At 32.4% G+C, this 17937-nt stretch overlaps 1 protein-coding gene across 4 annotated transcripts in view; it reads left to right on the forward strand.

Annotated features, from left to right (window-relative positions):
- The window catches only part of LOC126887247 (UTP--glucose-1-phosphate uridylyltransferase), a 79705-nt gene that overhangs the window by 45567 nt on the left and 16201 nt on the right, over window positions 1–17937 (forward strand). For 3 of the 4 annotated variants that reach the window (XM_050654659.1, XM_050654662.1, XM_050654661.1), the window contains exons 2-3: window positions 8837–9256; window positions 9316–9747. In XM_050654659.1, the coding sequence (XP_050510616.1) occupies window positions 8837–9256; window positions 9316–9747 (852 nt within the window). Of the gene's footprint in view, window positions 1–6665; window positions 6963–8836; window positions 9257–9315; window positions 9748–17937 lie in introns of those variants that run through there. The other variant, XM_050654660.1, reaches the window with a different exon arrangement.

Genomic DNA, 17937 nt, shown 5'->3' on the forward strand with positions numbered 1-17937 from the left:
GATGCCGAGAAGATCGGAGTCGGCAACTGGAAAATGCAAGCAAGGGACAGAACAGAATGGCGTAGAAAGTTTGAGAAGGTCGAGGCCCTCTAAGGGCTGTAGCACCAAGATGATGATGATGGCCTCAAAAAAGAGAACAGGAAAACCGAAAAATAGATGGAAGCAAGAAGTCGAAAAATATATGAAAAGAAGGGGGCTAGAAGGCCAGAAAAGAAAAATGAATAACAGGAAAGAATGGAGAAAAATCACATATGAAGCCAGATAAGATTTCAGTACATAAAGAAAAGTGCAAACGAAGAAAGAACAGCCGTGGGCCTCTGAGATCAATGCTATTGTATATTTATATTATAATAAGATGAATCAGGTGAAACGACGAAATTAATGAATTAAATATAAATATCTATTAAAAATGAAGGGTACGATATTGTAAGATTTGTAAAAAGTCCAATACTCTCACGGTTGGAACATGTCCACAGACAGACAAGAAGATACGATACAAAAACAGCGAAGAAAATAGTATTACAATGGAAGCCGATAGGAAAACGAAAAAAGGAAGGCCGTGGAAGACTGCATGAGAACTGTAAATGTAACACACTAGAGGAAAAGGACACAAGAAAAAATTCTGATTACAATCAAATCAATTATTGTGGTTTAATCCCTTATAAAATAATATTTACCTTAAACTAATCACAAGAAAACAGATTCAGAATCTCACTAATTATTATTAATGAGAATGATTTGACGATTTTTTTTATTTTAACTAACGAAATATTCATTAGTAATTGATTTTAGAATATTATTTATTATGCATTTTAATGAAGATGAGGTGTTCACGTTTTTTTGACCTTGAAAAACATTACTATCGCAGAACATTATAACACCAGTCTATCTGAGAAAAATAATTGATTTCACTTAAAACTCTTATACAGTTACTTATTTGATGGGTATCTAAAAAATATTTGAGGGGTGAAATCATGAAAAAAGAAAACGCACAGTTTTCATTATTTGTTTTTTAAACAATCTTAAAAAGCAAAAACATATTTTTTGCCTATTAAATGTTTTGTATACATTTTAGAGAAAAATATTTCGAATAAAACTTGTAGATCATAAAAAAACCTTTCATTTAAAGAGTTTTCAAATTAAAATCATGCACAATTGACCAAGATAATTGCAAAAACCCTTAAGTATTTGTACAGCAATTTATAAATGCCAGTAATTTTGTTTTTTGCATAACGACATGTAATATAACTACAGACTCAAAATTGTGGCAGTTAATGAGATATTAAACTGTGCTAAATTTCAAAACACATCGACCAAATAGTTTATTCCAGAGGCGATATCCAACAGTCATTATAGAGGTATTTTGTAAATCGCAATCGATTCTTTGATGGTTCATTTTTAAGATATATACTAAAAATCTTCGCCTAAATCTTCGCCTTTGGCGCCTAAAGACGATTAAAATCGAGAGAAAATTCAAACTATAGCAGCCAGCCCAGACGCCTCATTGGTCGTGACGTCATATCATTATAATGTTTGAGGTCACCGCCATTAATGAATCTTTGAAGATAGTTGCTGCGAACTATATATTTCATAATATTGGAATGTTTTTGTTAAGAATAATTTTTTAACATGAGAGTTAAGTGAAGAGAGTTTTTCTAAAGGGCAGTATGATAACTTACCCATTATGAACATAAAGCTTTAATTATTATGATTAGTTTATTTTAATTTTATAGTAAAAACAGTTCCAAAAAAATATTGTGTAGTTAACACATTTAGCGCCATGTGCCCACCGGTGGGCATTTTCATTATTTCCATTAAGACCGAGTGCCCACCGGTGAGCATTTATGTCGGTTGCTTCAAGTCATCGTGGCCACCCGTGGACACGATTTATATTAGTGTGACGTATGTTGACGTATTCAGTGGTCCCAGGAAACAACAGAATTTTACATGGACCGAGCAGAATGAATGCATCAGTTGTGATTTTGAGCAGTGCAAAAAACAGATACAATTTTGTTTTTTTAGATAGTATCTTACAAAAATAAATGAAATTTTATCCTAATATTAATACAAATAAACGAACAAAGTGAGCAAAATATTAAAAAACCAGCAATGTTAACGTAATACAACAAAAATAATAAAAATTAAACTTCTGGAAATGAGATAGTTGCCAGATGTTTTTGAAAACATTCGAGGCACATTGGCAGGTTACATGTATCGCAATATGTATTTATTTTTTTCGCATTTTTACGAGCATAAGCTGGATTTTGTCACTGAGACATAGTCTTGTAGCATGCACTGCACCTTTTTCTGGTAACCCTCTTTTGTCCCTCGTATTCTTTCAGGAAGTGTTTTATCTTGGAAGTGGAAGAAATTGATAGAATTGGATTTAAATCTTGATAAACCAGAGCCTCGATGATATTTTCTTTGAATTCTATTATGCTAATTTTGTTATTATTAATTTTCTTATATAGATGCAGAGCATTTACCATAGCTGTTGCAGTAACAAAAAGAAAAACGAGTCGCTTATACCACTTGACGGTTCTTCTCGCGTATGGCGCATAAGATGCCATCTGGTCAGACTGGTCAACAAAAGCTTTTCTTTTGTTGTAATCTACAACTATCGCTGATTTATTAACTTCTTGTCCTCCTCTGCGAGTTACTGTTACCATAGAGTCGTCATGTTTGGTACTGAGCATGAGAACATCTCTTTTATCTTTCCATTTGCAGACAACTGTTTTATTTTCGTTTTGTTGGGCCACGACTTCACATTTTCTCAGTTTAGTTTCTACCACATCTGGGGGATTATATTTTCTGTTTGTCCTTAGGGTTCCTACTAAATGTGTTTGCCGTTGAATGAGACTATTAGACAGCGAAACACTAATGTACCAGTTATCGGTACATAAAGTTCTACCAGTATCAAAAAATCCCTCCATCAGTGTCATGACAATTTTTTCGGCAACTGATACATCGTTTGCTCTTTCTTTGCCTGTGTAGACTTTAAACGACCATGTATAGCCTCCAGAAACACAGAGTTTGAAAACCTTTATCCCATACTTATGCCTTTTATAAGGAATGTACTGTCGGAAATAAATACGTCCTCGAAATGGTACGTTGCTTTCGTCAGTACAAACTTCTTCTTCGGGATTATACGATTCTTTGAATTTCTTCTTCAAAGAAGATCTCTACTTCCCACTTGGTCTCGGGTATAATATCGGCCAGAGGAACAACTTCAGAAGCTTCGTCCTCGACATGAGATACAGCTAATTCATCCTCACTTGAATAGGAGCTTCCTTCATATGAGTAATTCCAATCTGCAGTGGAGTCGTCGTCGGAATAGTCTTCTGCTTCAACATCAGACAAATTTTCCAGCTCCCGAAGCAATTCTTCTTCTGTAAGCCCTCTTCTTGCCATTATTGTTTAAAATCTGCAACAAAAGAGACAATAAAATGCATGACCACTGATGGACATTTGGTCCCACACTGTAAAATTAGATCCTGGGATCACGTGACCACCGGTGGGCATTAAAAAAAAATCACAAAAAACAAAGTTGGAAAAACAAAGTATGGTTTAAAATATAATAATTATCATTTACAAAATAGATTTATAGAAAAAAAGGCATTTCATATGTTTGGTCCCAGGGAGTGAATAACCAATTACAGCGTGGCGCTAAATGTGTTTATCATCCAATCTGTAATGTAAATATACCAAAATATACCTACCAAAAGTTATATCTTCTTTTTGTTCAAAATACACTTGATTGATAAAAAAACTATGAGCAGACAACATAAATTAAATACTAACATTAAAATTATTTTCACATACATAAAGGCCTTGAGTTGAGAATGAACTAAAATGTCTAACAACTAACCACTTTATTAAACGCCATTTCTTATCGACTGGAAATCTAATAAATATTTTATTGGGGGTTTTAATGGTTGTACTTCAACACCATGGTACTAAACAACATTTACATAGCATTAATTTTATTTTCCATAGTAAACACACACACAATTCAATACCATCTTTTCAAAAACTGTATTAAACTTCAAAGGAAACAAAACGGTTATAATTTCATGTGAGACAGGAGAAATGACATTACAAAATATTATGATATGACGTCACAAGGTTTCGCGCATTTTCGATAGTTTGAAATGATTAAAATACACAGAATAAACCAAAAATGTGCAAGCTCCCTATTATCATCAGCTACCCCCTATATACTTTTTAAAACCTTCAATTACCTGTATTAAGATTTTTTCATGTTTTTCTCTATTAGCCTAGGCGCCAAATAGAGGTGTGTCCTTTTCAATTCTGATGGACAAACACGGTTTCTTATGGATTTTTGGGTGCTGTTTACCAATTTCGAGGGTGGATTTCGATCCGAGTGGTCAAAAAATTGTTATAAACAACTTTGTTTATAAACAAAAAAAATTGTTTATAAATTGTTTATAAGTCTCTGACTCATAAACTAAAAGAGATAAAAAAATATTTCAAAAAAAATTTGTTCCTTAATAAAAAACGAAGAAAAAAACGTCTACTAAACTTAAACCCAACAATTAGAACTCAAGATATTGTAAAATTAGTGCACAGTGCAAATTGAAAATTGCAAAATAAGTGATGATTGATGGATTCGACCGTTAACGTTAACAAACGTTTTCAGTGTTTTATTGCAAAATAAGTATTTTTCGAAGCTTTATCGATCGTAACTAGGCTTCTACGCATGCAAATGAGCCTTAGAAAGTCTAATTTTAAAGCTTAATTAATAGGCTTCTAAGCAAAGTTTGTTAAATTACTTTATTTTAATTTGTTTTCAAGTTATACTCGTTTGAAATTATAATTGTCTTAAAAAATGTACATTAATTTCTTTATAAGGATTTCAAGCAAATATGAGCTATAAACATTTATACTTTAATTAACAATAATGATAGAAAAACTCAAAAGGAACAATTTGAGCCTATGAAAATGTTCGTATGTTTATTTTTGATTAAGATATCGATATTTTAATGGCGCGCTATGAGGCGCAAGATCGGCTCACCGCGTAAAGGTTCAGGTCCTTATAATTAAATCATCATATTGTACCTCGTATCACCTTTCATTCTATTTACTTTCTCTTGTACCAAATGAGAAAAAAAAACATTAAAAACCAATATTTCAGAAATATACCTAAAAAGTAAGTTGAAATTATTTATTAATACTATTTTTACAAACATTTTCTTTCATGCATCTGCATCGAGATATGCAGGGAATCTCAGCTTTTTTACATCTGCATAGCAGTTTTTGTGCTTACTGCACATTAGAGCAATTTTTACAGTTCCAGGTAGTACTAACTCTGTTCTTGTATGCAGTAAAACTAAAACTTTTTGGGGCTTCAGAGTCTAATTATCTATATGATATCCATATAAAGTGGATCTAGTTCTTTCGCAGCATCATCAAGGCACGTCAATTTTGTGTATGCCGCCACATCACATTGTGAATCAAATGCTCGTTGTATATGCATTGATAACGCTGCAAAAGAACTGGATCCATTTTTATATGAATATCATATATTGGCTTATTTGCATGCGCAGAAGCCGAGCTGCGATAGATAAAACGCCGAAAAATACTTAAATGGCTGTGAGCCGATCTTGCGCCTCATAGCGCGCCATTAAAATATCGATATCATAGTCAAAAACAAACTTAGGAACATTTTCATAAGCTCAAATTGTTCCTTTTGAGCTTTTCTATCATTATTTGTAAATTAAAGTATAAATGTTTATAGTTCATAAGTCATTAAAAGGATATATTAGTGTTTTTAGTAAATGCATTATTTATTATAATTTTTGTGTCTTTGGATTTGTCTTCCTCAGGAATAAGATATTTTATAATAATAGTAAGTATATTTAAAGTATTTTTGTATATTTCACTTGCTCTATTAAATTTGTCAGTATGTATGAGAAATCTTGTAACCTGTCAAAGCAAAGGGGATATAGCTCAGTGGTCGAGCGTGTGACCGGAGATCGAGAGGTCCCGGGTTCAAATCCCGGACGATTCATTTTTTTTAATTTTTGGTATCGTTGTAATAAAAAATTTTTAAAAGTGGTAGGTAAGAAAGTTAGTTTAATATTTAAATAAAATACAAATATCCTGTTAAGTATATTTATTTCTTTGAAATTATACACATTCTTTTTTTCTTAGTTTTTTATCAAGGAACAAATTTTATTTGAAATATTTTTTATCTCGTTTAGTTTATGAGCCAGAGCCTTATAAACAATTAAATTGTTTATAACAATTTTTTGATCACTCGGATCGAAATCCACCCTCGAAATTCGTAATCAGCACCCAAAAATCCATAAGAAACCGTTGAGTTTGTCCATCAGAATTGAAAAGGACACGGTGACCCCTCTGGCGCCTAGACTATATTGACTGGCGTATTAGTCAACTGATAGTAATTTGTTAACTTTTTTTGAGGAAGAGCCAAATAAAAAAGATTGTTATTTTTAGACTGAATAATAATTATTAAAGAGTTTATAACAAAATAAAAATGGAATATTGTCATGAAATTGACTTGCTAAAATGACTCAGCTATTATCTGCGCCTAAATAAATAGGTTTATTAGCATTGACACATAAAATTTTTACGATTCTCCTGCTACTTTCTGAAAAATGTATCGTGTGTGAGCTTCATTATAGCGGACTTTATCTACCTCATACGAGTATTTATCAATACAATTATTTGTTGACAATTTTAGAACTGGTATTTAAAAATTCAACGTTTTCTACGCGTTAATCAGTTATGGTAAAACTTTTGAATAAACTATCAAGATTATCACTTTTTCACGTCAATTAAATTGTTAATGAGGCTATAGCCAGGTAACCAGGAAATACGTAAAAATCGGCGTGTCTTCGGTCTCGGTATTAATTAATTGTGCAGTCTTAAGTAATTTTTAATTGTTTGTGATGACATATAACAAACTCATATGTGAGGTGAGTACTTTTCCAAAATTTAAATCAAGGTTTACTTTGATGATAAAGGATGACATTGTATTTACTTGAATATATAATTTGAGATTTATAACCACATATCTGAACCATTGTTTGTAACAGATTTAGTACCATCTGACGTAATAACGGTCTAATAATAAGCATCGTAAAATAGTGGAATAATGGTCAAGTTGTTACATACAATATTCCCAAAAATAAAATGAGAATGTAATAGGATATTGCTGTTGTTAATAATTATTACATATAGTTAATTAACCCCAAATATGAAAAAGCAACGGGAAGTGCTGAAGAGGTGCATGTACACCTATAGAAAAGTTGTTCAAAATTAAATTTACTGTCGAAGTGTGACTTTCTAAAGTAAAAATAATTTTTTTTGATAAGAAGATATTCAAAACTCTAGAAAAAAAAGCAATTTTTCTTTTTGCCCCATATTTTTATTTTTTTAAGGAGGTATAGGTATAGGCATTGCTTCACAGATAAAACGTCTATCCTTCCTCTTTAAGATGACGTTTGGTAGAAGTCTTTAGAATTTATAGTATCCGAAATAACATTTTTCAAAGTGCGCCACTTACACCATTTTGGGCTATTTTTCCTATTATTTTCGGAAACATTGTTCTATAACTTTTTTCTGTGCAGTTGAGGTATATGTAATGGTACATTAAATAGAAAGAAAGTCAACTACTTTTAAACTGGGCCACTGTAGTAGATTCTAGGACTAATTTTAAGCAAGATATGGTTCATCAAAGTTTTCTACTTTAACGAGTTTTTGCTAACTTTAAGGGCTGTTGTTTAAATTTTTTGAAAAATAGTTGAAAGACTGATTTTTTGATTTTACTTCGTTCCTTATACATACCCTACGATAAGGAAGTGTCTGTCCAGTGAACAACGATCCGGATTGAGACATGAATCACTTTTGTGAGGATTAATCCTAGATTTGAGACACTGTGAAGTTTGGCCAATATAAGAATTGCTACACGATAAACAAGGGATGTTGAGAGCCAACGTTTCTAAGCGTGTCTTTAGGAGTTTTATCTTTAATTAAAAAAATACCATTTATGGTCAATTTTAAAGTTGTTCTTCTATTGTTTTTATTAAGCAAATTTCTAAAAATTTTAGTCAGGCCACAAGTGAGGTCTTTAATGGTTGTCATTAGTAACAAATGGAAAATAAGAGAAATTTGAGAAAGTAATAAGTATATTGAAAATTTAGATGTACTATTACAGTTACAGTCAGTGTTCATGGTTTCAATACTATGTGTTGTCACCACGGTTCTGAATGACACTTATCATTCGATTTGGCATAGAACTTATCACGTTTTGGATGTCTACATATTGTTAGAGCAGGTATACGACGTCTTACACGCCTTTCGAGAAGGCTCCATGTATGTCCAGTATATCCTTTTGTGAGCAACAGTAGGTGATGGCCCCGTTGCTGGATTCCGAGCTGCCAAATCCTATTCTCTTAACTTTCGTCGAATAATAGAAACGCTGATTAATTGTCCTTGTGCTTACTGAATAAGCATTCTGTCCTTGTAAGTTCTCTGCACAGTTGAACAACTCAATTGCCTTACCACATCTCTTTGGCTTGCTCCATTTTCCAGGAATGTAAAAGACTTTCGGTATTTTTCCATCGTTATTAAGAAATACTCCTCACTGTAAAGAGGCCAGTATAACACTCTAAGAACACTAAGATATTTCTTAAACTGTTTAGAACACGACAATTGTTCACACATTTTCCAAAATTTTATGGAATAACATAGGATATAGGAATTGTATATGTATATATACTGAAAACTCTTTTATTTCACTTACAGTTTTGCCGATCTCTATATTAATATCGATTTTTTTTATTTCTAGGTACGTGGTCATAGCAGAAATGCTAGCGACTCTAGCCAATTCATCGAAGCCACCAAACGAGACGCCCTTAACAGATTACAAAAAGAATTAGAGAAAATAGTCCAAAGCAGTGAACCTAGTAAGGTAGCGGAAAACAAAAAACAGTTAGATGGCTTCACTAAACTATTTACGAGGTTCCTCGATGAAACGGGACCTTCACTTAACTGGGAGAATATCGAGAAATTACCTGGAGACGCTGTTAGAGATTACAAAACCTTAGAACAACCAACGTCAGACTTAGTGCACCAAATGTTAAACAAACTGGTCGTGGTAAAGCTTAATGGAGGTTTGGGTACCTCGATGGGTTGCCATGGACCAAAGTCTGTGATTACTGTCAGAAATGATCTCACGTTTTTGGACTTGACAGTACAACAGATCGAGGTGAGTAAAACTATAAGAATTGTATTTTCAGTGTGTTTTCTTGTAATTATTATTTTTAGACTCTTAACAAAACCTTCAAAGTGAACGTTCCTCTAGTACTAATGAACTCTTTCAACACGGATGATGACACAGAGAAAATCATAAGAAAATACAAAAACCTGCAAGTAGAAATTCACATGTTCAACCAATCGTGCTACCCTCGAGTCAACAGAGACTCACTTCTGCCAGTACCCAAAGATGCCAAAGTAAACGACAATTTGGAAGCGTGGTACCCTCCAGGTCACGGAGATTTCTACAACAGCTTCCAAGACTCAGGATTATTACAAAAGTTTTTAAAGGAAGGACGGGAGTACTGTTTCCTATCGAATATTGATAATTTAGGAGCTACCGTAGATTTAAGTATTTTGAATTTGTTACTCAACCCTAACCAAGAACAGGCGCAGCATGAGTTTGTTATGGAAGTAACCGATAAGACCAGAGCTGATGTTAAGGTAAGCTTCAATAGCCTCTACATTATTTCTAGTATACAGAGTAGCGAGAAAATATGGAAACACGGTACTTTCTGGGAACCCGCTAGAACGATTTTTATGGATTTTGGTGGGTACGAGTCTTTTAATGCGGCCAATATTATAGTGGTAATTACATTGTTGTGAAATTTTCTGGTTTTCTGGAAATCTAATGAACTTTCTTATTTTAAATAGAACACCCTGTATATTTTTTACGTTTTGAAGTCCTGAGGACATACTGATTATTTTTCAAGTTATATTCCCTATACCTAAATGCCATAATTTCTGAGTTATTGCTAAATTTATTAAAAAAAAGTTTTAAACAAATTATAAAAATTAATTTTTTCGTCCCGAGTAGACATTATTTTAGATTCTTTGGATCATTGGGAACAAAAAGGGCCTTTCATAATTTTCTTGTAAAGTTAATCGTTTCTGAGTTATAAACAATTTAAAGCTGAAAAAAAAATCGAAAAATGACGATTTTCTAGGTTTAAAAACAAAGTAAAAAAAGTATGCTTTTTGCGAACGCACGCAATGTTTAGAGAACGAGCGACAACGGAGCGAGTGCTATACATCGCGTAAGTTCGCAAAAAGTACTTCACGCACAGTTTCATACAATATTTTATCTACGATAAACAAATAAAAAAACTGTAGCTCTTAGTCACTGGAATTCATTTCTATTCTACAATTTTTAGAACTTGGACATTTAAAAATTCTAACTTTTTCAAACCACAGAACTGTCAAAACTTTTGTTGTAATTTATTGTTCACATGTCATCACCATGACAACGCGAAAGTTAAGGATATTTGATTATATGAAAGTGTGCCAAAAACAGTGCGAAAAAGTAAATCCCATTTAAAATACATTGTTACTCCACGCACACTTCAAATCCTTCACGCACTGCTATCTATAATGACAGTTTTCACAAACTAAAAACTTATACATAATATGAGAGTAGATAAATTCTTATAGGGAGCTGATAGAAGAAAGTTTGAACTTGAATTTAGGTACTTCGTAATTTCAAAACTAATTTTTTTTTCTTGTGTTTTTGAACCTTGAAAATCGTCATTTTTTCGATTTTTTTCAGTTTAAAATTGTTTATAACTCGAAAACAACTAACTTTACAAGAAAATTACAAAAGACCTTTTTTGTTCCCAACGATCCAAAGAACATAAAATAATGTCTACCCGGGCCGAAAAAATTAATTTTTATAATTTGTTTAAAACTTTTTTTTTAATAAATAAACTCCGAAATTACGGCGTTTAGGTATAGGGAATATAACATAAAAAATAATCTTAAGGACTTAGATATTTCTTAAGGACTTCAAAACGTAAAAAATATACAGGGTGTTTCATTTAAAATAAGAAAGTTCATTAGATTTCCAGAAAAAGGGAAGATTTGACAACAATGTAATTACCACTACAATATCGGCCACATTAAAAGACCCTTATCCACCAAAATCCATAAAAATCGTTCTAGCGGTTTCCGAGAAATTATTCTGTTTCCATACTTTCTCGCTACCCTGTATACCATACGTTTAGTTTTCGATTAGAGATAGTTGACTGAAGGAAGCGCTAAAATCGGCAACATTGCTTATGAGAATGAGCTGCATTGCCACTGCAGAATCGACGAATCAATAGCTTTGATCGCGCTGTACGTCCTGGGTATATCCAGAGGGAGAACGCCTGCGCATTACAAAATCGAGCGTTCGCGGAGTTTAAATCTTTCCCTCTGAACACCCTCCGGATTTTTAATTCGGTGTTCGCGCAGTACAGAAAAGAGATCCTGAACGTGTCCGGGATACGCTCTCGACGTTCGAGGATTTTGTTTCGTATTTTAAGTTCGCACAGTAGATGTAGATTATTCTGGTTTTTAAAGTTTTAAAATTATGTAAAGTGTTTATCATTTAAATATTCTTCAAACAAATTTTAATATTTTTTATATTAAAGCTTTTTTAGTTGTGTTTGTCAATGTTTTCCATTAGTATGTTTATACATACGTACAGTCGGAAAAATGAAAGAATACCCATGAACGAACATATAAAACACGCTGTATTTTCCTGTCACCATGCCACACAAAAAATTGGCAACCGCAAGTACATGTAATAATTATTATTACATGTACTGGCGCTGGCCAATTTTTTGTATGACACGGCGACAGGAAAATACAGCGTGTTTTATATGTTCGTTCATGGGTATTCTTTCATTTTTTCGACTGTAGGTACCTTTTCTAGTATTATTTTCATTCGATATTCGATAATAATTATCTATTACGGTAGTATGTATTACAATAAATTGTACTCTGTTTTTACTTAATTTCTTCTATCTAGATGAGCTTATAAGTACCTACATATTCTTGTGGTTTATTTTTCAGTTTAATTTATGAGTTAAATTATTAGTCTCTTATTGAATATAATGAAACATAAACAACACATCAAATTTATTCTGAAACTATTTCTTGTGTCTTGTTATATTTCATTATTTTTGTGGTGCAATAAACCACAACACAATGCCACAACCTATCAAATTCAATACATATAATATCAAAATTAGAAATGATTGCTTTACTAAATTATTCCTTCCTTCAGATAATGTTCAACCCCCAATAAGTTAAAGGTAATTTTTATATCTAAATATCGAGCTGCCATTTCCAAGTGATACATAACAATCTTTTACTCTCTACGAAAATATAAGCCGGATGTCGGCTTGGAAATACCAAATTATCGAAATAATGTGGAAATAATAAAGAAAGACGCTAATCAAATTTCTAACTTCTAAGAAAGGCATTGATGAATAGAAAGTTAATCCTTTGCCTGTTGCTTTTATTCTCTTTCTCTTTGTTGACATACAAATTTGTTGCATTTGCATTTCTTTGACATTGATTTCGAAATAAGAAAGGGACAACAATAGGCTTCCTTCTCTAACCTTAATGTATACAATCCGTCATTACATTACGAATCCGAAAATTGTTCGCGGAGCGAAAAATCCTGAGCATGTCCAGGATAAGTTTACGTTGACGCCTGCGCATTGGAAACTAATCCCGAACTTACTCTGAATACGTTCGAAATGTACTGCGCGAACACTGCTATTGATTAAATCGACGCGACTCTGGTGTGGGAAACAGTGTTGCCATATATTGGGTGTACTCCTATATCTAATTTAAAAGTAAACACACGGAATACAGTCGTTGCTCACTCATATAGACTCACTTATCAAATTCTGGTTTTCATTGTTTCATCTTCTTCTTGATGTGCCTATCCGTGAAGAATGTTGGCTATCATCTTGGCAATCTTTATCTTGTCTGCAGCAGCCCGGAAAAGCTGCACAGATGTTGTGTTGAATCAGGTTCTGAGATTCTTTAACCAGGATGTTCTTCTTCTTCCTGGACCAAGATATGTTTTTACAGGAATTCCACAAGGAGCTGTCTTTAAGTCCTTTTCTTTTCAGTTTATACACAGCTGACCTACATAAATTAAAGTTGGAAAAATATCCTTTTAAGATCATCCAATATGCAGATGACTTCAGCATATACTGCGAAACAAAGAAGAGAGATGAAGCTTTTGGATTTTTAATGGATACTTACAATGTTGTAGAAATATGGTTGGAAGAAAACCACCTTCAACTGTCGACCACAAAATCAGCAATGACCATTTTCAGTAGACATAATATTCCCAATATAGAAACATTTATAGTAAAACAGCGAGAAATTCCTTTTAAAAAGGTAGTTAAATATTTGGGCATTATACTGGATGACAAACTCACATGGAAATTTCACATAGAATATATGTTAAATAGATGTGAAAAAGGCCTAAACTTTCTGAAAATGACAACTAAAACTTGGTGGGGAACAGATGTTCAGACTTCCTTACTTTTTTATAGGACGTACATTCGCTCTATCGTAGATTATGGATGTTGGTTATATGGATCTGCCAGCAAGAACTTACTAAACAAATTAAACATATTTATAAACCAGTGTCTGCGGATCTGTATTGGTGCCATGAAGACAACTCCTATTGAGCCCCTTTATGTTGAAGCACTTGAGCCTCCAATTTCTCTTAGAAGACATTTCCTGGCCGAAAAATTTTTACTGAAAATTAAACACCAGAACACTTTCCTTTATACCGAATTAATAAATTTAAACAATTATGATTTAACGAATAAATATGGGATAAAGAAAAACTCTCCAACCCTATGTGAAGCTCTTAGAGAAAACACAGTTTCTGCTGATGAAGCTATTAACTTAAAATCACACACATATATAAATGATTTTGAAACATTTTTTTATGACGTTAAATTTATTAAACCAAATTATGTAAACACTGGAAGAGCAAATAACAACATTATATCAAGCATCTTATCCAATTGGGATTACTACAGTACTATCTACACGGATGCCTCCAAATCAGAAGACGGTGCAGGATGTGCCTTTTACATCCCCATGGAAAAGGTAGAAAAAATGTTGCAATTGCCATATATCAAGCCCTAGTTTTTGTTTCTAACAGGGAATCCTCCGTTATTATTGTTACAGATGCGATGTCAGTTCTCACAGCTATTAACCAACCTATTTTTCCAACCACATACTCCAATCCCTATATAATATTAATTAAAAAATTGGTGAAACAATTTAAAGAAAATAAAAAAAATGTGATATTTATATGGGCCAAAGCACACAGTGGGATTAAACATAATGAGCATGTGGACCAATTAGGGGATACCACAGAATATCTACCAAGTATTTCTGATTTGGTTGCCACACGTAAGGCAGTCTTGAAACATAAATGGAGTGACCTATGGTCTGAGTTTTGCTTTACCAACCCAAATAGATACACTTCTTTACACACAACTGTCCCTGTTTCACATTGGCATAGAACCTATAATGTCCCTAGGCGTATAACAACTATATCTAGGCTAAAATTTGGACATGCTTGCTTTCCTGCTCATCTTGCAAGAATTCATGTGGTTGAGAGTAAAAACTGTGTGGAATGTGGAGTAGAAGGCGACCTAGATCATGTAATTTTTGGTTGTGCCAAATATAATCTAGAATCCACCTTATTATATAATAATATAGTTCATATTACCGGTAAATCTCCGTTTAACGTTTTATCTGCTCTAGCGACTCAAAATAGATTAATTTACGACTGCATAATCGATTTTTTGGTCAAATGTAATATTTTTCTTTAGTTGGAAAAAAAAATAATAATTGTTTTTACTGTTTACCTTTGTTTTCTCTCCTTTATATGTTTAATCCTATTTACCGTGGCCTAGTTTTCCTGTGTATGTTTTATATTATAATGTCCTGATGGGCCCCTGGACGTGAAGCGTGTGACCCATGTTAATGTGTATGTATATATATTTTCTCTTCTTTTCACTAATTGTTGTATTGATTTCCAACTTTAAATTTATCTATTCTAGTCTATTTAATTGCAAAAATTCATAAACTTTTCACTGCTCCTAATGAGATTAAAAGATCATGTAACTGGCTGTATGGCAAACTGCCAAAGCCATAAAAAAACCAGGATGTTAAGGTTCTTCCTGGGCCTCGCTTTTCAAATATTTTTCTTACAGGATGTTTTTTGGGAGGTTATATCTGGACTAACTTCGCATAATGTGTCCAAAGTATTCTAACTTTCGAGATTTGATGGTGGTCAGCACCTCTCGGTTCTTCTTCAAATGCTTCCAATTGACTGCACATAAATATCTTCGTTCAAGGTCAACGATTCAACACCATAAAAAAGGGCAGAGAAGGCGTAGCATTGCAAAATTCTTACTTTTATTCCAAAAGAGAGGTTGTGGCTCTTGAAGAAGGAGGCCTCCATCTGGTTAAAGGTGGATCTGAAGTGCGCCCTTATCTCTTGGTTGTTGGTTCATTCTTCATTTATTATGGTCCCAGGTAGATGTAGTGCGTCAGTCTTTCTACAGGGATTTGGTTGATGTAGAGTTGACCTTATGTTATCTTTTTCTTGGTAATGATCATTGACATGTAAGAGGATGGACGGAGAACTCACCTATACCTGACACAGAATCGGGTGTCCGAAAGATCATTAGACATTTTCACTCTACACTCCCAAAAATTTAAAATATAATTTGATTTTCACAATGATAAACACAAGACAAACAACGATCAAATACGCACATACAAACAAAACAATATTTGATCGTGTCGTGTTAGTAAAAATTTCTACCACTTCGTATCAAAACATACTTCAGCGAAGTATATGTTTCGGACACTTTTTATAGTTGTTGATGTGTCTATCCTCTTATATGTCATTGGTAATGATCATAAGTAGACTTAGGCAAATATGCAAATAAAAAGGTATGAAATGTGCGCATAAATATGCACTATTTTACCCAAAAATATGCACGTTTATCTAGAAAATATGCATGTAATAAAAAAAAATATTTGCAGTATTTTTTTATTTACAAACATATTTACAATATCTCCACATGGTGTATTAATTAACATGTATATATTTTACTAACTAAGCTAATTAATTAAATATTTAAGTATTTTAACAAATAAATAATTGATATTATTTCGAATTGTGGTAACAATAAATAATTATCAAATGCTGTTTCTAACAAATTTTCTAACAAATACTTATGGCTTCTATCTGATTACATAGAAAAACTTCTTTCGAGATTAACTGATGTAATTGAGGCATTGTTTAAATTCACGATAATAGTTGGTTCTAAATCAAGTGCTTCGAAAAATGTCCCAGCTAGTACTTGAACCACTTGAGAAAGAATCTGGTAATAACCACTGTTTTTTTCTATGGTCGCTTTAAATTTTTGAAAAATTTCCTCTCCAATATGTATTACTTTTAACGTTTTGAAACAATGATTCAAATTCTTTTATTTAAAATGTACTGTCTAACAATGATAAATTATTTGGAGGATTCTAATTGATTAATAGTTTTCTGAACAAAACTATAGTTTGATTTTATGAATGACACCACGGCACTGAACTGTTTATTTGCGGCATTTTCAAAGCACAATAATTATTCACAATTACGAAGACACGTGTTCACGGCTTATTTTACAACAAAATCGAAATGGGCCGTCAAAATAAAAATTTTTATCTAGAGATATAAACTGGCTGATTTTGGAACCTTTGTAACCAAAACGTGACAAAACTGTGTACATAATAATAAGCCGCTCTTTTATTAGTTACTACATTCAGGTACCCAAAATTTGAATATGTACCAAGAGATTATAAAATAAAATTAAATATTGAGATTTCCAAGCTACTCGTTACAGTAATATAAAAATATATGTATAGTTAGAACCAAAATTTAAAATTATATGCACTTTATGCACACTTATACAGGGTGTCTGCGTAACTTTGCACCATATGGGAAACTTTTTTAATATCAATTTTACGAAAAAAAGTCATTCTTTATAAAGTGCTCTGCATAGTCTAAAACCTAAGGTGCAATCATCAGATATCAAATTTTGTCAACAGTATACGAGGTATGTCAAAAAATATTAATTTCGCTCAAGAGCAAACTACCTTTATATTTCAAAGTATCAAAAAAAATTATTATGAAAAGTTATTTGTAATTAAAAACCATATTCAAATATGCAATAACAGCCATCTACGAGAAAAAAATTTCTGAGATTTTCCTAAATTACTGATTCCGAACATCATTTTTATTTATTAGACCTGTAATAACTCTTTTATTAATAATTTTAGGAAAAAAAGGTATTCTTCATAAAAATCTGTGCATGGTCTAAACCTCAAGATGCAACCATCAGTTATCCAAGTTTGTTAATTTTATACGAGGTGTATCAAATAATATGAATTTAGAAAGAATTCTTTCTATATTCTTTCTAAATTCATATTATTTAACACACCTCGTATAAAATTAACAAACTTGGAAAACTGATGGTTTTATCTTGAGGTTTAGACCATGCACAGATTTTTATGAAGAATAAGTGGTAATTTAGGAAAATCTCAGAAATTTTTTTTTTCACGTAGAAGGCTGTTATTGCATATTTGAATATGGTTTTTAATTACAAATAACTTTTTATAATAAAATTTTTTGATATTTTGAAGTAAAAAGGTAGTTTGCTCTTGAGCGAAATTAATATTTTTTGACATACCTCGTATACTGTTGACAAATTTGATATCTGATGATTGCATCTTAGGTTTTAGACTATGCAGAGCACTTTATAA

Source organism: Diabrotica virgifera, chromosome 6 (genome assembly GCF_917563875.1).
Source record: "Diabrotica virgifera virgifera chromosome 6, PGI_DIABVI_V3a".
Taxonomy (NCBI): Eukaryota; Metazoa; Arthropoda; class Insecta; order Coleoptera; family Chrysomelidae; genus Diabrotica; species Diabrotica virgifera.